This window comes from Schistocerca piceifrons, chromosome 4 (genome assembly GCF_021461385.2).
Source record: "Schistocerca piceifrons isolate TAMUIC-IGC-003096 chromosome 4, iqSchPice1.1, whole genome shotgun sequence".
Classification (NCBI taxonomy): domain Eukaryota; kingdom Metazoa; phylum Arthropoda; class Insecta; order Orthoptera; family Acrididae; genus Schistocerca; species Schistocerca piceifrons.
The window spans coordinates 558,769,025-558,790,184 of NC_060141.1; the positions used below are offsets into that span (position 1 = coordinate 558,769,025).

A 21,160-nucleotide genomic window follows, 5' to 3' on the forward strand; every position below is an offset into this window, starting at 1 on the left:
TTCAGTTTAATGGTAGAATACTGGGGAAATACAGTCAGTCTACAAAGGAGATTGCTTACAAATCACTTGTGCGGCCAGTTCTAGAATATTGAATAGGAGATTGAATATTGAATAGGAATATAGAATAGGAGATTGCTTACAAATCACTTGTGCAGCCAGTTCTAGAATATTGAATAGGAGATTGAATATTGAATAGGAATATAGAATAGGAGATTGCTTACAAATCACTTGTGCGACCAGTTCTAGAATATTTCTCTCTCTCTCTCTCTCTCTCTCTCTCTCTCTCTCTCTCTCTCTCTCTTTCTCTCTCTCGTGTGTGTGTGTGTGTGTGACCCGTACCAAATAGGAAAAACAGGGGGTATTGAATGTATACAGAGAACGGCAGCACAAATGGTCACAGGTTTGTTTGATCCGTGTGAGAGTGCCACAGAGATACTGAAGGAACTGAACTGGCACCCTTGAAGATAGACATCTCTTTACAAAGTTTCAAGAACCGGCTTTAAATGATGACTAGTAATACTCGACAACCCCCTACGTATTGCTCGCGTATGGATCGTGAGGGTAAGATTAGAATAATTATTGCATCCACAGAAGCATTCAAACAATCATTCTTCCTGCACTCCGTTTGTGACTGGAACGGGAAGAAACCTTAGTAACTAGTACAATGGGACATACCCTCTGTCATGTACTTCTTGGATGGTAGTTTGCAGAGTAGTGCTGTAGGTGTAGATTGACATTTTGCCACCCTTAGTAAATTTATGAAACATCTACTTGCAACATATATGTTGATTAGGGAGCAGATGTGGTGAAGCATAATTTTTATTGATTGTAAATTAGCTTCTTGGCAAGTGTGACTTTCATGGCAATTTTAACACATTAGCTTCTTGGCAAGTGTGACTTTCATGGCAATTTAACACTGAGTGTAGTCTGCCAGTCTCATTTTAATCTCAAAGCTATTAGCATTTTTACCAATACATCACATATATCTGTATCTAAGCTGAACAGTATTTTTTAAGGCAACCCCTCCCCAACACCCACACAAAGTGTTGCATCTCTGAATTATGTACAGTATTTTTTAGGCAGATTCCCCCTGCACACACACACACACACACACACACACACACACACACACACACAGAGAGAGAGAGAGAGAGAGAGAGAGAGAGAGAGAGAGAGAGAGACAGAGACAGAAAGAAGCTTTTCTGTATAATGCAGTTGGAGACTGTCATTATAACAGATCCTTCAATGCTGCAATGCATTTGGCCTCAGTTTCAGCAGGCATGTACCCCACAGTTACCTCCACTCTTGTCCGCATGCCTCTCACTTCACTCATTCTAGGCTCACACTCTCTTCTCTGTTGTCTCTCTCTTCCTCTGTTCCTCCATGTCTTCATGTGCCACACACTACCCCTTGTGCCTGTGCTGGGGCAAGCTCAGCAGTGCCACATTTGTATTTCCTTTCATCATTGTCTCTCCCTTCCAGCCAAATGCCTCTCCCTTCCAGCCATCAGTTGCCCTTTCTCCCCCCCCCCCCCCACCACCACTACCACCACTTCCCACCCTCTCCACTCCTATCTTCTCTAACCCATTCCACCTGACTCAACTTTTCACTGTAGTCAAGGTTCAGCACTAGGACAATGTACGAGGGCCGTTCAGAAAGTAACCTCCGGTTGATTTAAAAAAATACACCAAGTTAAATAAAAATATTTTAATGTATACATCTTACAACTACATCTTTGCACTATTTTTCTACATAGTCTCCATAGCGATTGAGGCACTTATCGTATCTCTTCACAAGCTTTGAAATTCCTTCTGCATAAAAATCACCCGCTTGTGCCTGGAGCCAGCCTGTGACCGCATCTTTGAGCTCTTCGTCGTCATCAAACCGTTGTGACCCGAGCCATTTCTTCAAATGCATGAAGAGGTGATAATCACTTGGCGCCAGGTCTGGGCTGTAAGGTGGATGGTTGATAACGTCCCACTTGAAGGACTCAAGAAGGGCCGTTGTTCTGCGAGCAGAGTGAGGACGGGCGTTATCGTGCAAAAAAACGATACCGGAAGTCAGCATACCATGGCGTTTATTCTGTATAGCCCGTCGTAACTTTTTTATTGTTTCACAGTACACGTCTTGATTAATGGTCGTACCACGTTCCATGAATTCAACCAACAACACCCCTTTGGCATACCAAAACACCGTTGCCATCAGTTTTCTGGCAGAAAAATCTTGCGAGGCTTTTCTTGGTTTGGTAGGCGAATTTGAATGTGCCCACATCTTTGATTGTTCTTTTGTCTCAGGGTTCACGTACTTAATGCAGGTTTCGTCACCGGTCACGATTCTGTTTAACAATGGTTCTCCTTCGTCCTCGTAACGTGACAGAAAGTCTAATGCAGAGGCCATTCTTTGAGTTTTGTGGTGGTCGGTAAGAATTTTGGGCACCCATCGTGCACAGAACTTACGGTAACCCAATCTTGCTGTGACTATCTCGTACAAGAGAGTCTTAGAAATCTGTGGAAAACCAGTAGACAACTCCGACATTGAGAAACGTCGATTTTCACGAACTTTTGCATCAACTGTCTGAACGAGTTCGTCAGTCACCAATGATGGTCTACCACTCCTCTCTTCATCATGAACGTTTTCTCGTCCACTTTTAAATAAACGTACCCATTCACGGACAACTCCTTCACTCATAACTCTTGGTCCGTACACGGCACAAAGCTCACGATGAATAGCTGCTGCAGAATATCCTTTGGCTGTAAAAAACCTTATGACAGCACGCACTTCACATTTGGCGGGGTTTTCTATTGCAGCACACATTTCAAACTGCCACAAAAACTAAACTAGCGCAGGTACGACGTTCACTCGACCACGGCTTGATGCCGACTGACCTGTTGAGTGCGTGAACGCACAGATGGCGTCGCTACTCCCACCACAACCCGCACTGTGACCAATCGGAGGTTACTTTCTGAACCGCCCTCGTAGATGTGTGTGTATTTTTTGTGTTAGCTATCTCTGAAGATTGTCTGCAAGCTCAACTGTAAAGAGGGTGTTTACTAATTATTTTAATCAAATGTAGATAGAAAACATTTGGGCTTGTAGAGTTGCAAATGTAGAGAAAGACAAAACATGGAATAGAAATAAATTAAAGGTAAGTAAAGAAGAGTAAAATAAATTGTCAACAAGAGGAGAGATGACTCTAGGTTTCTGTTTTGTATGAGACTATGCATTTGAATACTGAAAGGGGATGAATCCATTATGATTTATTTGTTAGTATTTAATCATTTGCAAGATATGCAGTACTATCATTTAATGATATACTTGACACTAATAGTTGATTTACTTGACATTCTTCTGTAGTAAATAAAATCCACAGAATTATGATATATAAATAAGTAATATTATTGATGGATTTGTTGATATAGAGACTTATATTTTAAAATCTATAATAAAAAGGAATGCAGAACAGTTACAAAAGTTACATTTTTGCATTTTGAGAAGGAGAAGATGTACTACAAATTGAGACTTGAACTGTGTAAAGCTAAGTTCTTTTTACTCACATGCATAGAACTCTCACCGGAAAGGTAAAATCACCAGTACTTGTTGCAGGAATCTTTTTGTACTGTGTATGCCAAGCATATGTTTCAATAGGATTCCACAAGAAATTATTGGAAACATTGACATCTACTATTAATTGCCATGATCATGGCCTTGTCAGATATTTAGGACACTTAGCCATTGTATTTTAACTGAAGATTTCTTTTATAGTAAATGATTTATTGAGTGATTACTGATGTTATTAGTTTATTAGAGGTGTGATAAAAAACATATAACTACTTTTCCTCATCCATGCCTTCTCTCTCTGTCCAACCAGTCATGAGCTAGGATCATGAAGTATTGTACTTACATTGTATAACTATCATTTGATTGAGTCACCATTTCCAAAATGTGATGCAAAGCACATTGTGGTCTGTATGTTGTTTGAGATCATCAATAATTGATTATTGCATGTACACTACAGTATTTCTGTTATCTTTCAAGATGCTGCTGTTAAGGAAATGCCAATGTCAGGCACAATCCCAAACATGAACATCTGTCATAATGGGTCCTAAATTTAATTTGAGAGAAAATTACAGCCTCAACTTCTGAATAGTAATTGCATAAAGAGTAAAATAACATGAATCACAAACTATTATTCTTCGTAACAGAAAAGTAAATTTTCTAATCAAATTATTTCCATACTCCCTTAGCTGAAGATTTTAAACAAGTTCAAAAGGAAGTAGCAGAACTTCTTCGGGGCCGACTGTTGGTGGGTCATGCACTGCGAAATGACTTAAAAGTTTTATATTTGAGTCATCCACGAAGATATACAAGAGACACTCAAAGGTAAGAGTGGTTTCTTTTTGCATTTAGATACAAAGTCAAATAATATTAGAAAATTCCACCTTAGCTACTAAGTTTTTCATCTGTAACTTGCTATAAATTCTTGTGGCTTAATCACGCATGCAGAGCGCTCCTGCGCAAATATATGAGAAAGTGTAGTGTTTGAATGAATGCACCCATATTGATTACAACTCACAAGCTGGATCATTGCCTTCCATTGTTAGGAGAAATTCAGTGTGCATAGACGTTATTAAGTTAGGTATTTCAATTCTGTTATTGTTTTGATGAAAGTTACATTGTTACTCCTGTGTGTGAAATAGGTTCAAACTATTCAGAGAGTTGGCCAAAACCAAGCGACCAAGTCTGAAAAAACTTGCAGCAGCAGTTCTGAATGTGAATATACAGGAAGGTGAACATAGCTCTGTAAGTATTGTTAATTTAATTGCAAATCGTCCATACATCCAATTTACATTTCATGTTGGAACACTTTTACCAGAATACCTCATAACTGCTATCAGTAATTATACTTGTATGTTTTTTGAGTATAATTGATGTGAGATATGAAAAAATTAGCTGAATATACATTTACTCAGTATATTTCCATATTTTTGCATTACTACATTTTTGTCAGATGAACCTATTTTGCAGCAAAATGCTTGTAGAATTGTTATGGAAACAATTCTCCAGATGAGCGAGCATGACATGAATGGAAAAGAGCAAGTGGCAGTTAGTGGCACAAAAAAAAAAAAACAAGCTGGAGTCAGAGAGCCACCCAAGTTAACAGGACTGTTGTAAAATATAAAGGTGCTACATTGTTAGGAGGAAAAGATGTATAAGAAACAGAAGGAATAGCAAAGGTGTGCATCTGAGGAAGAAAGGACACATTACAGTGAACTTGGTAATTTATGTAGGAAGTGGTAATAAAAATAGATCTAAATATGAAAACTTAAATATGGAAACTATCAGAAAGAAAGAAATCAGTGGCATAGCGATGGTTGAAGGAAAGACGACAGAAAAATGCTGCAGAAAAGTAGAACAAAGACTAAAAAAGATAAGGATGTAATAATTCATCAAAAAGGGAGCAATAATTTAGAGTAAGAAAGCAAATAAGGACATTAAACAAATAACAGTTTAGTACAAGATAGTACCATGTAGTTGCATGACAGTCAAGTGGGAACTGAAAAACTACTGGCAATTGGATGTGATCATATATGCTAGATAACCTAAGTGGATCCATGTCATCAGTGGAATATAATATATTTTTAAAGTAGATAGTTGGTTTTTGGCATTAGTTCGTACCAAAAGCCTTATGGTGGTAGTGTCAGAATTTGGAACAAAACTTACATGTAAAGAATAGACATAGTCAGGCTGTTCCAACTAGCCTTTCATGTTGGAGGAGCTGGGTTAAAATTCTCATCCACCCATCCAAATGTAAGTTGTTCTTAGTTTCTGTAATTCAACCAAGGCCAATTATAGGATGGTTTCTTTGGACATGACATGACTGATGCCCTTCCCCCCCGATCCTTGTTCTATGCCTAATGAAGTCAATATCAGTGAAACATTGAAACATTCAGGCAGCTGCAAAATGTGTGGTAATTCAGTGCTACCTGACTTTCCACAGCTGAGACAAAGGCTTGCACTTCTTGCAAAGAAAAAATTCCGTTGAGAATGAAAGTACAGTATACTCCTGATTGTTTGTGTGCAGATTACCTGGTTTGCTGATTATTCGTGCATCTAAAAAAAGGACTTGCGTCATGCACATGGGGACTGGCAACACAGTTTGCCAGCTGCTAGATGCAGTGGCAGACACTAAGCTAGACTGGCAGTGGAAGACGACTGCTGAGCCACGCCTGAACATGTGCAGACGTCGACCGCTGCCACTACTACCCATCCAGTAGACGTTGTCCCAAATACATGTTGAAAATATCTCAGTTATCATATTTTTCCATTATTTGTGCATTTTTTCTTCCACATTATCCTGAATAACCAGTAGTATACTGCACATGGTGGGTAAAAGTGAACTATATATTTAGCACGTCTGCCGATGGCCAGTTAGCAGAATTCTTACCTGCTGCACTTTCGCATCATTTTGCACCAATATACAGAACATTCAACCAACACAAATAACCACGACCAACACAAGGAAGTGAAATCGTATCCATTGTACACAAGGAAAAAAAAAAGTTCAGTTAATAATTTCAATAATTGAATAGTTGGGAGCAGTATAATCTGTGTCTCCTGTGGATCAACACAGATGTTCACCAATGGTCATTTATTCAAATTGCTGTGTACCTCTAAACAGCTCACACAAAACCATCAGGACCACAGTATGTGCAAGCAATAACTCCAAACCACCACAACACAAAGGGTTCATGTTGTTTTCCTTCATGAGAACCAATGTACCTCACTGCAGTTTGTCTTTTGTTGATGACCATTTGGTTCTCTACTGCAGCTGTGATAGGTAGTCCTTTTACCACTGTTTCCACATATCCTGCTTACACTGCTGCATGAACTGCTATCCTGACAAACTGGATGATGGCTCTGAAAGCAAGCCTGGCTCTAGGACTTTTGTCAGGGTATAACACTACTAGTTATTACTATAAAAGTTAGTCCCCTATAATGTTACTCTGTAGACAGGAATTAAAGTTAACTATGAGCTTGTACTAACTTGAAGGAATGGGCCTACGTTTTGTTCCTGAAAGATTATATTTCGAAAGGGGGTGGTAATATTTAACTGAAATTGAACCAATATTGTTCATGTTGTAAAATAAAACTTTATTCACATAAATAAAAAACGGTTGCCAGCCTAAGAAAGCAAAGCAATTCCAAGTAAATACACTGTTCAGCAACACAACTATGAGATTTTATACGGGACTGAAGTCTGTTTTGTAAATTCAATGTGAAACAGCAGCACATTTTGCAAATAGTGGTAAGGTAGCTGGTCATAAGCAGCACAGATAGCTTAAAATGTTTTGGCAGCAAAGTATCTCCCAGTAAAGTGCATCATCCATACCAAAGCAAGAAAGAAAGTGTTCCATACACAGGACCACTTAATAAGGGAAGTGCACAGCTAAATTGGATGTGAGGTGGCTGAAATGCTTTGCTATTAAAAGACAGTAATATAGAAATGGCTATCAAACTATTGTGCTAACATGGATACTATTGGATTACAAGTGGAACATATGAGTGTTTGCATTAGACAGAAAGTAAGTGATGTGTGGGGACCCTGAATCTGTTATAGTCTGAATAAGCTGTAGCCAGTTATTTTTACAAGACTACAAATGTATCTAGAATAATTACTACACTTCCTAAATACTTCTGTTGTGAGAATTACTGGCTGAATCTTAAGTGGGAGACCCAGAAACTGTTGTGCCCATTGAGTTGGTTTAAGGCTATTACTTCAAGCAAGATTCAGTAAGGATACCTAAATAAATATTGTTATATGATTAAAAGCACTGTTACAAACCTGCAAAGCAAATAATAATTGTGTAGGCCTTTAAACTGTAATGGTGTATAATTGCGTCTTATAATCACAGTACTTTTCTGTTACTTTTAAAATTGAGCAAAGGTTATAATAAGAATGAAGATTAAGTAATATAATCATGACTTTTTCTTTGCACTCATTCCTTTTGAAGACTCTTTAACTGTTCACATTACTGATCATGTGGAACACACTGTACAGAAGACTAACCGAACGCCAGGGGAAATTATTATTCCACAAAAGTGAATAAACACATTTGAAACAGTAAAGATTCTGTAGTCCATTAGAATTCGGCCACTTGGAATTATTTTAGCACTAGGAATAGGAACCTGTCCAGGAAAAAATGACTGAGGAGAAATAAGTATTCTTGACATGAGTTTGAAATAGAGCAATTATTATTTGAACATTAAGCAAATCATTGGTCCATACAAAAGTGTATAATACTAAACTTTTACTTGTTCTGAAAGTTGTGTGTGGTGGTCTTCTTCAGTGCAAGTATGAATTCGTCATACAAGATCATGGGTGTTAATGTAAAATTGTTTTGTAAATGTTCTTTTTGGTACCAGAATTTCATGATCCATAGATACATCCATATCCGAGACATAATTAACCTAATCTTGCTGCTGTCCTTACCCCCTTCAGAACTCAGTATGTTAACTGTTGAATGCTGGCCGTCAGCTGTATGTGCCACTAAGTCTTCTGCTGTACTTCATGCCAAACCACATTTTAGTTTCCTACCTACAGTTTTTCATTCAGAGGAACTTCCCTCCAGGTTTTACATCTGTACAAACCTATGTACCCTATGCGTGAACCAATTTTATGCTCACTATTTTAATACATTGGCATTATAAAAAACATAGTGTGGCCAGCTGTGCCACAAAAATGCGTGAACAGACCAGAGCTGTTCAGTTGGCACAAGCTAACTACGTTAGGTATCCTCTGGCGCGCACTCTTATCGCTAGGCAAAATTCTGGCAACGTGTGGTGCACAAGGGCATGGGTCAATAAAAAGCAACAGCAGTGTGAGCTGAGCTGAGGTACTGTGGAGACAATTATTCAGCAGTTCTGCAAGCTGCAGATAACATGGGTTGATCCCATATCAACTCATACGGAAGTTTTATGCTCTCAGTTTGTTTTCACTTTCGAATTGGTGCATGCGGAAAGAGCACGGTGCACCGTGATCCCCAAGAAAGTTTGCTTGTTCCACACATGCGTCAGTCGTTCTCCCGTGGTCACATCATCAGACGATGCACTCGTCACTGAGGAGTGTATACACACCAGCATCAGCGTTTGTGTGGAACTACAGTGCAATGCCATAGCTGCAGTTGACAGATATCACAGTCAAATTTCATTCTAAAACAATGGAAACTCCAGGTTGGAATATCAACAATATAAGGGAAAGATAAAGTGCTACTCAGCGTAAAGATGATATGTTGAGTTGCAGACAGGGACAACGAAAATGCACTTATACATTAGCGTTTGGCCTAAGGCTTCATCAGAAAAGGAAATACATATACGTTCATTCACACAAGCAAGCATACCTCACACACATGACTGCCATCTCTAGCAGCTCAGAATATAGTGCAACTGTCATGTAGAATAGAAGCAATAGTCTGGATGAGGGCGGGAAGGGGTAGGAATAGTAGGGTACAGGTGGGGGAGAGAACAGCGCTGTCTGGTAGAGCGTGCAGGGACTAAACTGCCAACAGGCGCAACATTGGAAGGCTGCAGGGAAAGGGGATGGGGAGGAGAAATGGGGAGCGAAAAAGGAATGGGGTGAGGATCCAGATGGCTAGGTAAGTGAAGCGCTGTTGAAATCAAGCATGTTATGTTTAGCTGCATGTTGTGCCACGTGATAGTCTGTTTTGCTCTTGGCCACAGTTTGGCGGTGGCCGTTCATCTTGGTGGAGAGCTAATTGGTAGTCATACCAATATAAAAATCTATGCAGGATATGTTGGCCAAGATACCCTATCTTCATTCTTTTACAACCTCAACACCTTCTCTCCCATACGCTTCAACTGGTCCTTCTCATCCCAATGTGCCACCTTTGTGGGCGTTGATCACCTCCTCTCTGATGCCTCCATCCACACATCTGACCGCATTAAACCTTTCCACACCAAAAAATCCCACCCATACAGCCTGGCCTCCCGGGGGTGGGGTATTTGCAGTGACAAGCACTCCCTTGCCAAGTATGCTGAGGGTCTCACCAAGGCCTTCACAGACAGGCACTATCGTCCTAAAGCTAGTCCACAGACAGATCTCTAGTGCCATTTTTTCTCACACCCTCTGTCCTCCCACCACCCCCAAGAACCAGTTACAAAGGAGTGCCCCGTTTGTCATCCAGTACTACCCTGGACTGGACTGGAACAACTGAACCACATCCTTTGCCAGAGCTTTGATTATCTATCATCATGCCCTGAAATAAGGGACATTCTACTCAAGATCCTTCCTACCTCTCCTAAAGTGGTGTTCCATCACCTGCCCAACCTCCACAATGTCCTAGTCCATACCTATGCCACTCCCAATCCCATCCCCTTGCTATAGGGATCATATCCCTGTGGAAGACCTAGATGTAAGACATGCCCAATCCACCAAACCAGCACATCCTATTCTAGTTCTGTCATAGGATCATCCTACCCCATCAGAGGCCAGGCTGCCTGTGAAAGCAGCCATTTCATATACCAGCCCTGCTGCAATCATTACACAGCTTTCTATGTTGGTATAACTTCCAACCAGCTGTTCACCAGGATGAGTGGCCACTGCCAAACTGTGGCCTAGAGCAAAGTAGACCTCCCTTTGGCACAACATGCAGCTGGGCATAAAATACTTGATTTCAATGGATGCTTCACTACCTGACCCATCTAAATTCCCCCCCTCCACCACCACGTTTCTGAACTACGCAGATGTTTTCCTAGCCTCAACCTACGATAACCTAATGTCCCCGCACCATCCACCCAACAGTTACCACCCGCCTTTGTCCTATCACCTCCTACCCATTTTCCTCTCCCACACTCCTTTTGTGCTGCTGTCTGCCTGCCCATCTTTCCCCTTCCCCATTCCTCTCCTTTTTCGCTACCCATTTCTCCCCTCCCCCTTCCCCACCTCTATGCCCCACAGCCTTCTGATGCTGTGTCTATGGGCAGTCTAGTCCCTGCACACTCTGCTTGACAGCAGTCTTCTCTCCACCCACTCATCCCCTGCTACCCCTTCCCCTTTCCCGGCCTCTCCAGATTGCTGCTTCCATTTTAAGCGATAGTTTCATTCTGGCCTGAAGTACCAGAGATGGCAGTCGTGTGTGTGCACGTGTGCGTGCGTGAGTGAGTGAGTGACTGGTATGTATGAATGAATGTGTGTGTATGCTTCCTTTCCTGACGAAGGCTTAGGCCGGTAGCTAACATGTACGTGTCTTCTCACTGTGCCTGTCTGCTACTCAACACAACTTTTCCTTGTCCAGAAAGGAATGAAGTGGGATAAGTTTGCTTTTCTTAGGGATTGTTTGATGTGTAGTAGTTCTTCAGCCTCCTTGTACTTAATGTGCTGTTGCACTATACGAATTGCTGCCCTTGATGCTGTATTAAATTCTACTGTGGTCAGCATTTCTTGGTGCCTCTTGGTGGGTGGCTGTTTGAGATTGTATACTTCAATACATACATTGGTTTTTTTTCCCCCAATTTTGAGTGTGAAGAATAATGTTGGGCTATTTCATTCACAGTGCAGGTAGTAGTGAATAAGCAAACATGTTGATTATGTGTCCCTGGTATGTCAGCTAATTCATCTGCATAATTCATGGTGCTAATAGGCCTCCTGAAGTGACTGGACCTGTCCACCATAGCTTACTTTCTCCAAGACAAGATGTCATTGAGGCAAGTGTTGGATGATGTTTTTTCTGTGGCATTAATCACTACATGAAGTCTATTAGTATAGCTTGCATCTTTAAGCAGTGTATGCTTTGGCATATAATATGAGCAGGTTTCTCCCTCTCTGGTCATCAATTCCATATGATTCAAATCTTCATATTCTCTCATAAAGCTTACACATTGTGCCTTAAACAGAATTAATTTATTCTTGTTACCTGAACTGTTTGAACTGAAAGTTAAGTTTCGTGTTGCATGCGAGGCGTGACAGTACCCTTTGCACATTGGGCTTGATTGAATGGAGGCATCATGTCTGACACAATGCATCCTAATATATGTCCTGCAAATTTGCATGGTTCTCCCTCTTCAGTTAACAAGTTTTTAATGTGTGAAAAACGAACAATCCTCGAAGCAGAAGGTCAATCTCACCAAGCTATTGACTGATAACTCTGCTACAGTTATGTACTTTGTAAATTACCAGATGGTGACATCAAAGGATGTTATTAAGAGTAGTCTTGATGTATGTGGCATTAGTTCACCTACAGTATGTGTACAGTTGTCAGCAACCCTTGAGGAAAGGTACACCTGGTAAACATGCAATGATTCTGTAGCTTGAACATCACCGATACTATTTATTGGCATCAGATGCCAGCTGAACTGTAGTCCCAGCCGATCTGCTAATTTTGTAAATATGAAGTTCATTCATGACGCACGGTCAAGAAATGCTCTGCATTGGTACATCTTCCCATTTTTTCCAGTGATGTTTACAGGAGCAGTTGTCAGTAGTACTTCTGCATGCTGATGGTTTTACTTCACTGTCCATTACGTACATACATAATATTGGCAATAAGATGTACCCGTGGTCTAGGGGTAGCGTCTTTGATTCATAATCAAAACGTCTCCGGTCCCGGGTTCGATCCCCGCCACTGCCTAAATTTTGATAAATAATCAGCATTGGCGGCCGAAGACTTCCGGCATAAGAAGTCAGCCTCATTCTGCCAACGGCCTTGTCAAAGAGGGCGGAGGAGCGGATAGTGGTTCAGGGCACTCTCTTGTCCTAGGGGTGGGAAATTGCCCCTAAGGGCGGAAGAATCAGCAGTGATCAACGACATGAGGATGCAGAAGGCAATGGAAACCACTGCATTAAAGACACGTAATGTGTATCCACAGGACATGTGGCCTGTATTTGAAGAAGTGTCATGATGATCTCTCCATTGGCAAAAGATTCCGGAATAGTCCCCCATTTGGATCTCCGGGAGGGGACTGCCAAGGGGGAGGTTACCATGAGAAAAAGATTGAATAATCAACGAAAGGATAACGTTCTACGAGTTGGGGCGTGGAATGTCAGAAGCTTGAATGTGGTAGGGAAACTAGAAAATCTGAAAAGGGAAATGCAAAGGCTCAATCTAGATATAGTGAAGTGAAGTGGAAGGAAGACAAGGATTTCTGGTCAGATGACTATCGGGTAATATCAACAGCAGCAGAAAATGGTATAACAGGTGTAGGATTCGTTATAAATAGGAAGGTAGGGCAGAGGGTGTGTTACTGTGAACAGTTCAGTGACCGGGTTGTTCTAATCGGAATCGACAGCAGACCAACAGCGACAACGATAGTTCAGGTATACATGCCGACGTCGCAAGCTGAAGATGAACAGATAGAGAAAGTGTATGAGGATATTGAAAGGGTAATGCAGTATGTAAAGGGGGACAAAAATCTAAGTCATGGGTGACTGGAATGCAGTTGTAGGAATGCAGTTGTAGGAGTAGAAGAAAAGGTTACAGGAGAATATGGGCTTGGGACAAGGAATGAAAGAGGAGAAAGATTAATTGAGTTCTGTAACAAGTTTCAGCTAGTAATAGCGAATACCCTGTTCAAGAATCACAAGAGGAGGAGGTATACTTGGAAAAGGCCGGGAGATATGGGATGATTTCAATTAGATTACATCATGGTCAGACAGAGATTTCGAAATCAGATACTGAATTGTAAGGCGTACCCAGGAGCAGATATAGGCTCAGATCACAATATAGTAGTGTTGAAAAGTAGGCTGAAGTTCAAGACATTAGTCAGGAAGAATCAATACGCAAAGAAGTGGGATACGGAAGTACTAAGGAATGACGATATACGTTTGAAGTTCTCTAACGCTATAGATACAGCAATAAGGAATAGCACAGTAGGCAGTACAGTTGAAGAGGAATGGACATCTCTAAAAAGGGCCATCACAGAAGTTGGGAAGGAAAACATAGGTACAAAGAAGGTAGCTGCGAAGAAACCATGGGTAACAGAAGAAATACTTCAGTTGATTGATGAAAGGAGGAAGTACAAACATGTTCCGGGAAAATCAGGAATACAGAAATACAAGTCACTGAGGAATGAAATAAATAGGAAGTGCATGGAAGCTAAGACGAAATGGCTGCAGGAAAAATGTGAAGACATCGAAAAAGATATGATTGTCGGAAAGACAGACTCAGCATACAGGAAAGTCAAAACAACCTTTGGTGTCATTAAAAGCAACGGTGGTAACATTAAGAGTGCAACGGGAATTCCACTGTTAAATGCAGAGGAGAGAGCAGATAGGTGGAAAGAATACATTGAAAGCCTCTATGAGGGTGAAGATTTGTCTGATGTGATAGAAGAAGAAACAGTAGTCGATTTAGAAGAAATAGGGGATCCAGTATTAGAATCGGAATTTAAAAGAGCTTTGGAGGCCTTATGGTCAAATAAGGCAGAAGGGATAGATAACATTCCATCAGAATTTCTAAAATCATTGGGGGAAGTGGCAACAAAATTACTATTCACGTTGGTGTGTAGAATATATGAGTCTGGCGACGTACCATCTGACTTTCGGAAAAGCATCATCCACACAATTCCAAAGAGAGCAAGAGCTGACAAGTGCGAGAATTATCGCACAATCAGCTTAACAGCTCATGCATCGAAGCTGCTTACAAGAATAATATACAGAAGAATGGAAAAGAAAATTGAGAATGCACTAGGTGACGATCAGTTTGGCTTTAGGAAAAGTAAAGGGACGAGAGAGGCAATTCTGATGTTACGGCTAATAATGGAAGCAAGGCTAAAGAAAAATCAAGACACTTTCATAGGATCTGTCGACCTGGAAAAAGCGTTCGACAATATAAAATGGTGCAAGCTGTTCGAGATTCTGAGAAAAGTAGGGGTAAGCTATAGGGAGACACGGGTCATATACAATATGTACAACAACCAAGAGGGAATAATAAGAGTGAACGATCAAGAACGAAGTGCTCGTATTAAGAAGGGTGTAAGACAAGGCTGTAGCCTTTCGCCCCTTCTCTTCAATCTGTACATCGAGGAAGCAATGATGGAAATAAAAGAAAGGTTCAGGAGTGGAATTAAATTACAAGGTGAAAGGATATCAATGATACGATTCACTGATGACATTGCTATCCTGAGTGAAAGTGAAGAAGAATTAAATGATCTGCTGAACGGAATGAACAGTCTAATGAGTACACAGTATGGTTTGAGACTAAATCGGAGAAAGACGAAGGTAATGAGAAGTAGTAGAAATGAGAACAGCGAGAAACTTAACATCAGGATTGATGGTCACGAAGTAAATGAAGTTAAGGAATTCTGCTACCAAGGCAGTAAAATAACCAATGACGGACGCAGCAAGGAGGACATCAAAAGCAGACTCGCTATGGCAAAAAAGGCATTTCAGGCCAAGAGAAGTCTACTAATATCAAATACCAGCCTTAATTTGAGGAAGAAATTTCTGAGGATGTACGTCTGGAGTACAGCATTGTATGGTAGTGAAACATGGACTGAGGGAAAATTGGAACAGAAGAGAATCGAAGCATTTGAGATGTGGTGCTATAGACGAATGTTGAAAATTAGGTGGACCGATAAGGTAAGGAATGAGGAGGTTCTACGCAGAATCGGAGAGGAAGGGAATATGTGGAAAACACTGATAAGGAGAAGGGACAGGATGATAGGACATCTGCTAAGACATGAGGGAATGACTTCCATGGTACTAGAGGGAACTGTAGAGGGCAAAAACTGTAGAGGAAGACAGAGATTGGAATACGTCAAGCAAATAACTGAAGACGTAGGTTGCAATTGCTGCTCTGAGATGAAGAGGTTAGCACAGGAAAGGAATTCGTGGCGGGCTGCATCAAACCAGTCAGTAGACAAAAAAAAAAAAGTCATGTGCCAATCTTAACGATGTTCCTCCATAAATGGCTATCTTGTGCACTTTGGCTCCAGTTCTCGTGGAGACCCAGTTGCTGAAAGTCCTTCTGTAGTTCATACTCCTTGCACTTCCAATTGGACAAGTTCCATCAGGTTTTCCCATAAGCACATCTCTAGCTCAGCATGTTTGTGGTCTCCTAGCAATGTGCCCTGCCAGACTAATTTCCCACATTTTAATTTTCTGCACAGTGTTTGGTTGTTTCATTAGGTCATATTGTTCTTGGTTCCATCTACCGTATTTACTCGAATCTAAGCTGCACTCGAATCTAAGCCGCACCTGAAAAATGAGACTCGAAATAAAGGAAAAAAAAAAATTCCCGAATCTAAGCCGCACCTGATATTTGCAACTCGAAATTCAAGGGGAGAGAAAAGTTTTAGGCCGCACCTCCAAATCGAAACAAAGTTGGTCCATAGTAATATGAGACACAATTTACGTCGAATGAATGACGATACAGCGACAGTAGTTTGGTTTGAGTCGTAAGCTTAGCAGTTAAGCTTTACCAGGTAGCCATTGCTATGCGTCAGGCGCTCCGTCCGTATTTATGCGAGTACCATTCCTTTTTCATGTGCTCTGTCTGGTTTGAATCGATTGCTTATTTTGCTTTGATCTGATAAGTGCCGTTTTCTTTGTTATAGGTGTTCACGTCATCCTAAGCTGAAAATGCATTACTGTACTGTCATGCATTGTTTGTCACATTCTGACAGTGCGTGTTTACGGCCTGTCGCCGCTCGCGGCACAGCTTGCTTTTGTGCACACTACCGCCGCTTACAATTGAAAAAAAAAAAAGAGAGGGGAACCGTCTCATTAGCGAAACAATGGCAAGAGACTGCTATTTGTTGTTACTTACACTGCTGCTTTCTTTGATAATGATCAACAAGAACCAAATAATAGACTGCGTATTTCAGAACATGTTCTGAACGAGAGTTCGGCGAAAATTTTTCTCCGTTTGAAAATCTTTGCGGCCGCTTCTGTAGTACATCAAATTCTGCACAGAAATTAGAGTCATCTTAGATTTAAAAATCTAGTCAGTTGCCATACTTCATTTCTGACTGCATCACATTAGGCATAAGAATAATACGAATATAAACATGACACGATACATACATTCTTCCGCGTTTGCTGTTGTCTCACTCTAGTTTCGTGGTTTATTAGGCAGGATTTAAATGAGATAGCAGCAAACGCGAAAGAATACATTTCAAAATGTTTATATTCGATTATTCTTATGGTGAAGAGAATACTGCATGTGATTCACATTTCATCAGGTTCCTATTAGCAACCAACTCTTCTCTCTGGTAGGAAAAAATTCAGAACGTAGAGTTGGCCATATTGACAAACATTCTAAACAGTCTTGCCAGTCGGATTTTCGTAGTACATTGAAATTCTGCTACATTCGAAGATGAACAATACGGAATTTGTATTTACTTCGTTGGATAATGTATGAAAATGCAGTGGTCGAAACTCGGGGCGGAGAAAAAAAAAAGCTCATCTTCCACTTTTTTTTTACTGACGCAGAGGTTTTGGCGAAAGTATTTATCTTTGTGCCTACAAAGCATACCTGTGTAGCGCTACATATATTCGACAGCAGAAGTTATAGTTGTAGCGGCATCTACCAACATTTTTCAGAACTTCCGCTTGCTTTGCACTCGATTCTAAGCCGCAGGCGGTTTTTTGGATTACAAAAATCGGAAAAAAAGTGCGGCTTAGATTCGAGTAAATACGGTATGTCCCCATGTGTTCTCTTCGCAGATTGGTCGGAAGTTCTCTCTCATGATTTTCTTTTCACAGATCAGCAGTTGCTCTTCATCTTTTTTTGTGGTGCTTAACATTTTTGTCCTATATAACAACAGCAATACTATCACTGCATTATAGGCTTTAAGTTTGATCTTAACAGACATATTTTTGATAACAGTATCTGCTTCAGACTGAAATAAGTTTTAGACCCATTTTCAGTGCCTTGATTAATTTCTTGTTTTAGGTTATTTTGCCTGTTGAACCAGGTGCCGAGGTAATTAAAATTTTCCACTCTGGTTATATTCCATATTCTAACCTGCAATGAGGGCATTAATTGGGGCTGCTCTGTATACTTCAATCATTTCAGTCTTCTCCATATTAATCCTGTCCAGTGTCAGTGGCATTCTCTGCCAAGTTCTCTGTTGTTTCTGTCATCTCTTCCTGTGACTCTGCTGTGGCTGTAGTGTCATCAGCATATCCCAGTAGCTGTGTTCTTCCATTTAGCTTCACCTCTTTACCTTCTCATATCATTCCACAAATTACTTTCTCCAGGACCAAATAAAAAAGCAATGGTGAAATGGCTGACCTGGCATTTCACCTTGGCTTTTGTCTTGGCTGTACACACCTTCGCCAATTAACTTCCTTGGTATGCCAAACCCCTCATTGAATTCCTAGCTCTTCTCCCAGATTTGTCTCATGGTGAAAATTTGATTCATGATTGATCTTCCTCCCCGAAAACCTGCCTCATACTCTCCAACATTATCTTCAGCTTTTGGAGAATTATTAATGATAAAACTTTGTATGGTACACTTAGTAGAGAAATACTTCTATAATTACTACAGTTCCTTTTTTGTTCTTTTTCTGCAGTGGGATAATGGTACCTGACGTCAGCTCTTTTGGGATCACCTTTTTCCAGACTTCACTTACATCTCTCTTTCTGAAGTGGTCCACCTCTTGCCTTCAACATCTCTGCCATTATCCTATCTTCTCCTGGTGACTTTTGTTCTTTAGCTTTTTAATTGCTCTATCTACATCCTGTTGAGTTACTTAAATTTCTTTTTCCTCTACACCTTCTGTAGTATGTTGCTGTTTTGCTCAATACTTGTTTCCTGCCTTCTGTTGCCACTATACGTTGGCTTTTAGCATGTTGTGCCACTTGTTACAAATTCAGCATCTGTCCGCACAGCCCTCCGTTTTGGTTATGGTTTGTGCCCAGACAGTTGAAACAAAGCTTTTGTCTGTTAACAAAGCCTGTTCTGCTTGCAGTATTGCTCACTTTTAGCCATCTCTTTCAGATGAAGAAATGCCATGTTAACTGTCTTAGTTTCTCATTGATTCCTCAGATTCACACTGATGTGATCCAGCAATATGTGTGACTATAATACCTCTTGCATTATAGTGCCAACCTGCATGACCTCAGTTGCTTTCAAATTTCTCATTAGCTGGTTGATTGATTTCAGTAGGCCCATAGCAGATTCAGAATTTCTATCATATGTAAATCAACAATGAACTTTGGATTGTTATATCTGTGAACAGTGAAATCTCATGCAGTCTTAAAGTTACTTTCTGTACTCACTAAGTTTTCAGTCAGCTTACGAGGTTCACCAGACACACATGACAAATAATAGTACCACTGGACATCGTTAATGCCTCATTGCTAACAACAACGGTCTTAAAGGTATGATCAGAAAAAAATTGCATGATTTCTGTAACACTATCATTGAATTTTGGCATTGAAATTGCTGGGAGCTTTATTTCATGTTTACTACATAAAATGAGAAAATGAGTTTAGATGTCATTTATTCATCTGTACTTGTATTTAGCAGTAACTGCTTACTCTAATACTGTTGAGATTGGAGCCTTCCTTAAAACTGGTAACAAATGTGAAGCTTCTGATCAGTTATGACTTGATCTCTGCTTTTTTCTTAACTAAACTGTTTTTCAATAGGTCCCATGGTTTAGGATGTTAGAACATAAGGTAATAGATTAAGGAAGTAGAGCGAGGTTACTTACAGAGCAGGATGACGATACCTGTGATGCACAGACTGGGTTGCAGCTGCTGGCGGGGTTGACAAAAGCTGGCACTGGTCACTGGTGCCATGTTGTTGAAAATGTCAGGCTGAGTTAAGATGTTTACTGGCTTGCGATGGTCTTCACAACACGATTCCTCATGGTTGATAATCTCAGATAATTGTACACAAAGCCACAGTCACTGATTACTTGTAATTTGCATTATGTACAACTCAAAACATACAATGTTTGTGCCAGACCACATTTAAATTATTTTACCTGTGCCGGGGGAAGCAAAACTTAATCTTTTATCCTTCCTTCACAGATTGCCCTTTTCTAAGTCAAGTATGTTAGACTGCTTGCATAATGCTGTTGTACAACAGCAGACAATTGCATTTGGATCTTTTAGATCCCTGTACCATGCCTCAAAATTTTACCATTTTGTGTTATGCTTCTTTGTTTCTGTCTGTGTCTTCTTCCACTTGGTAAATTAGTTGAAGAACAACTATTGGGATGGGAATGGGAAATGAGCTGCCAGAACATTGAAACACAGGTAAAAGTTCTATTGATGTGATAAATAACTGTTTTTCAGTTTCGTGAATTATATGAAGTTTTATTGATAAAAACAAAATAAACTTGCATATTTCACTTTTCCTTAAATTAAGACAGAGATAATACAAATAAGTCACTTGTATATTTTCAGGTAGAAGATGCAAGAGTTGCAATGCAGCTGTATATGATCTACCGGAAGAAATGGGAAAAGCTGTTCAAAAAGTCAAGAAGAAAACGTGCTTCTAAAGACATAACTGTTTCTTCTGAATAATACCTGAAAATAAATTTATTTTTGTAAACGGTGTTTTTTTTTTCTTATAACCTTAATAATGGGTCCCTATTGTTCCAAAGGGAACGTCCAATTTTTTAATGTAGTCTACATAATTATGATCCATCTGTTGCATGGAAAATAATAATCTCTGTTTAATCTGAGATAATCATGGTCAATGTTGATCAGTAATGTGTAGTAGGATTTTGTCATAATGTAACTACTGTATGTTGCAACATCAGCACAATTTTAATTCAATGATCCCTTATCTCTCAGAATACAGTAAAAAGTAAGAATCCCAGTTTGTACTACTGAAACTGATCTCAAAGTCTGGAAGCAAAGTACTGTACCAAGGCCAGGAAGGTTCCTGTTTACAATGTTAGTAGCTTTGAGAGTTACATTTTTTCCTGAACTTAGTAACATTGACAACTAACAAACTGAAGACTGTAGACTGTCAGTTAATGATTGGAGTCTGTAAGAAGTTTATAATTCTTAAAATATGCATTTATAATCAGTACTCAGTGAACATGACATTCATAATATTTAAATTTTCTGTTACATAGTGTCGTTCATACATTTCTCAAATGGTGATAACTCCTCCAGATTTATTCATCTTCAGTTAGCCAGTTGTTACAAGACACCATTTACATACAGTGTGATTTTTT

The 21,160-nt window shown here is 40.0% G+C and overlaps 1 protein-coding gene across 1 annotated transcript in view; it reads left to right on the plus strand.

Annotated features, from left to right (window-relative positions):
• The window catches only part of LOC124795019 (RNA exonuclease 4-like), a 65,554-nt gene extending 45,028 nt beyond the window's left edge, over positions 1 to 20,526 (plus strand). The window contains exons 5-7 of the mRNA XM_047258784.1: positions 4,245 to 4,380; positions 4,698 to 4,800; positions 20,379 to 20,526. Coding sequence (XP_047114740.1) covers positions 4,245 to 4,380; positions 4,698 to 4,800; positions 20,379 to 20,498 — 359 coding nt within the window. The 3' untranslated portion in view covers positions 20,499 to 20,526. The remainder of the gene's footprint in view (positions 1 to 4,244; positions 4,381 to 4,697; positions 4,801 to 20,378) is intronic.
• The last annotated feature ends 634 nt before the right edge of the window (positions 20,527 to 21,160 follow it).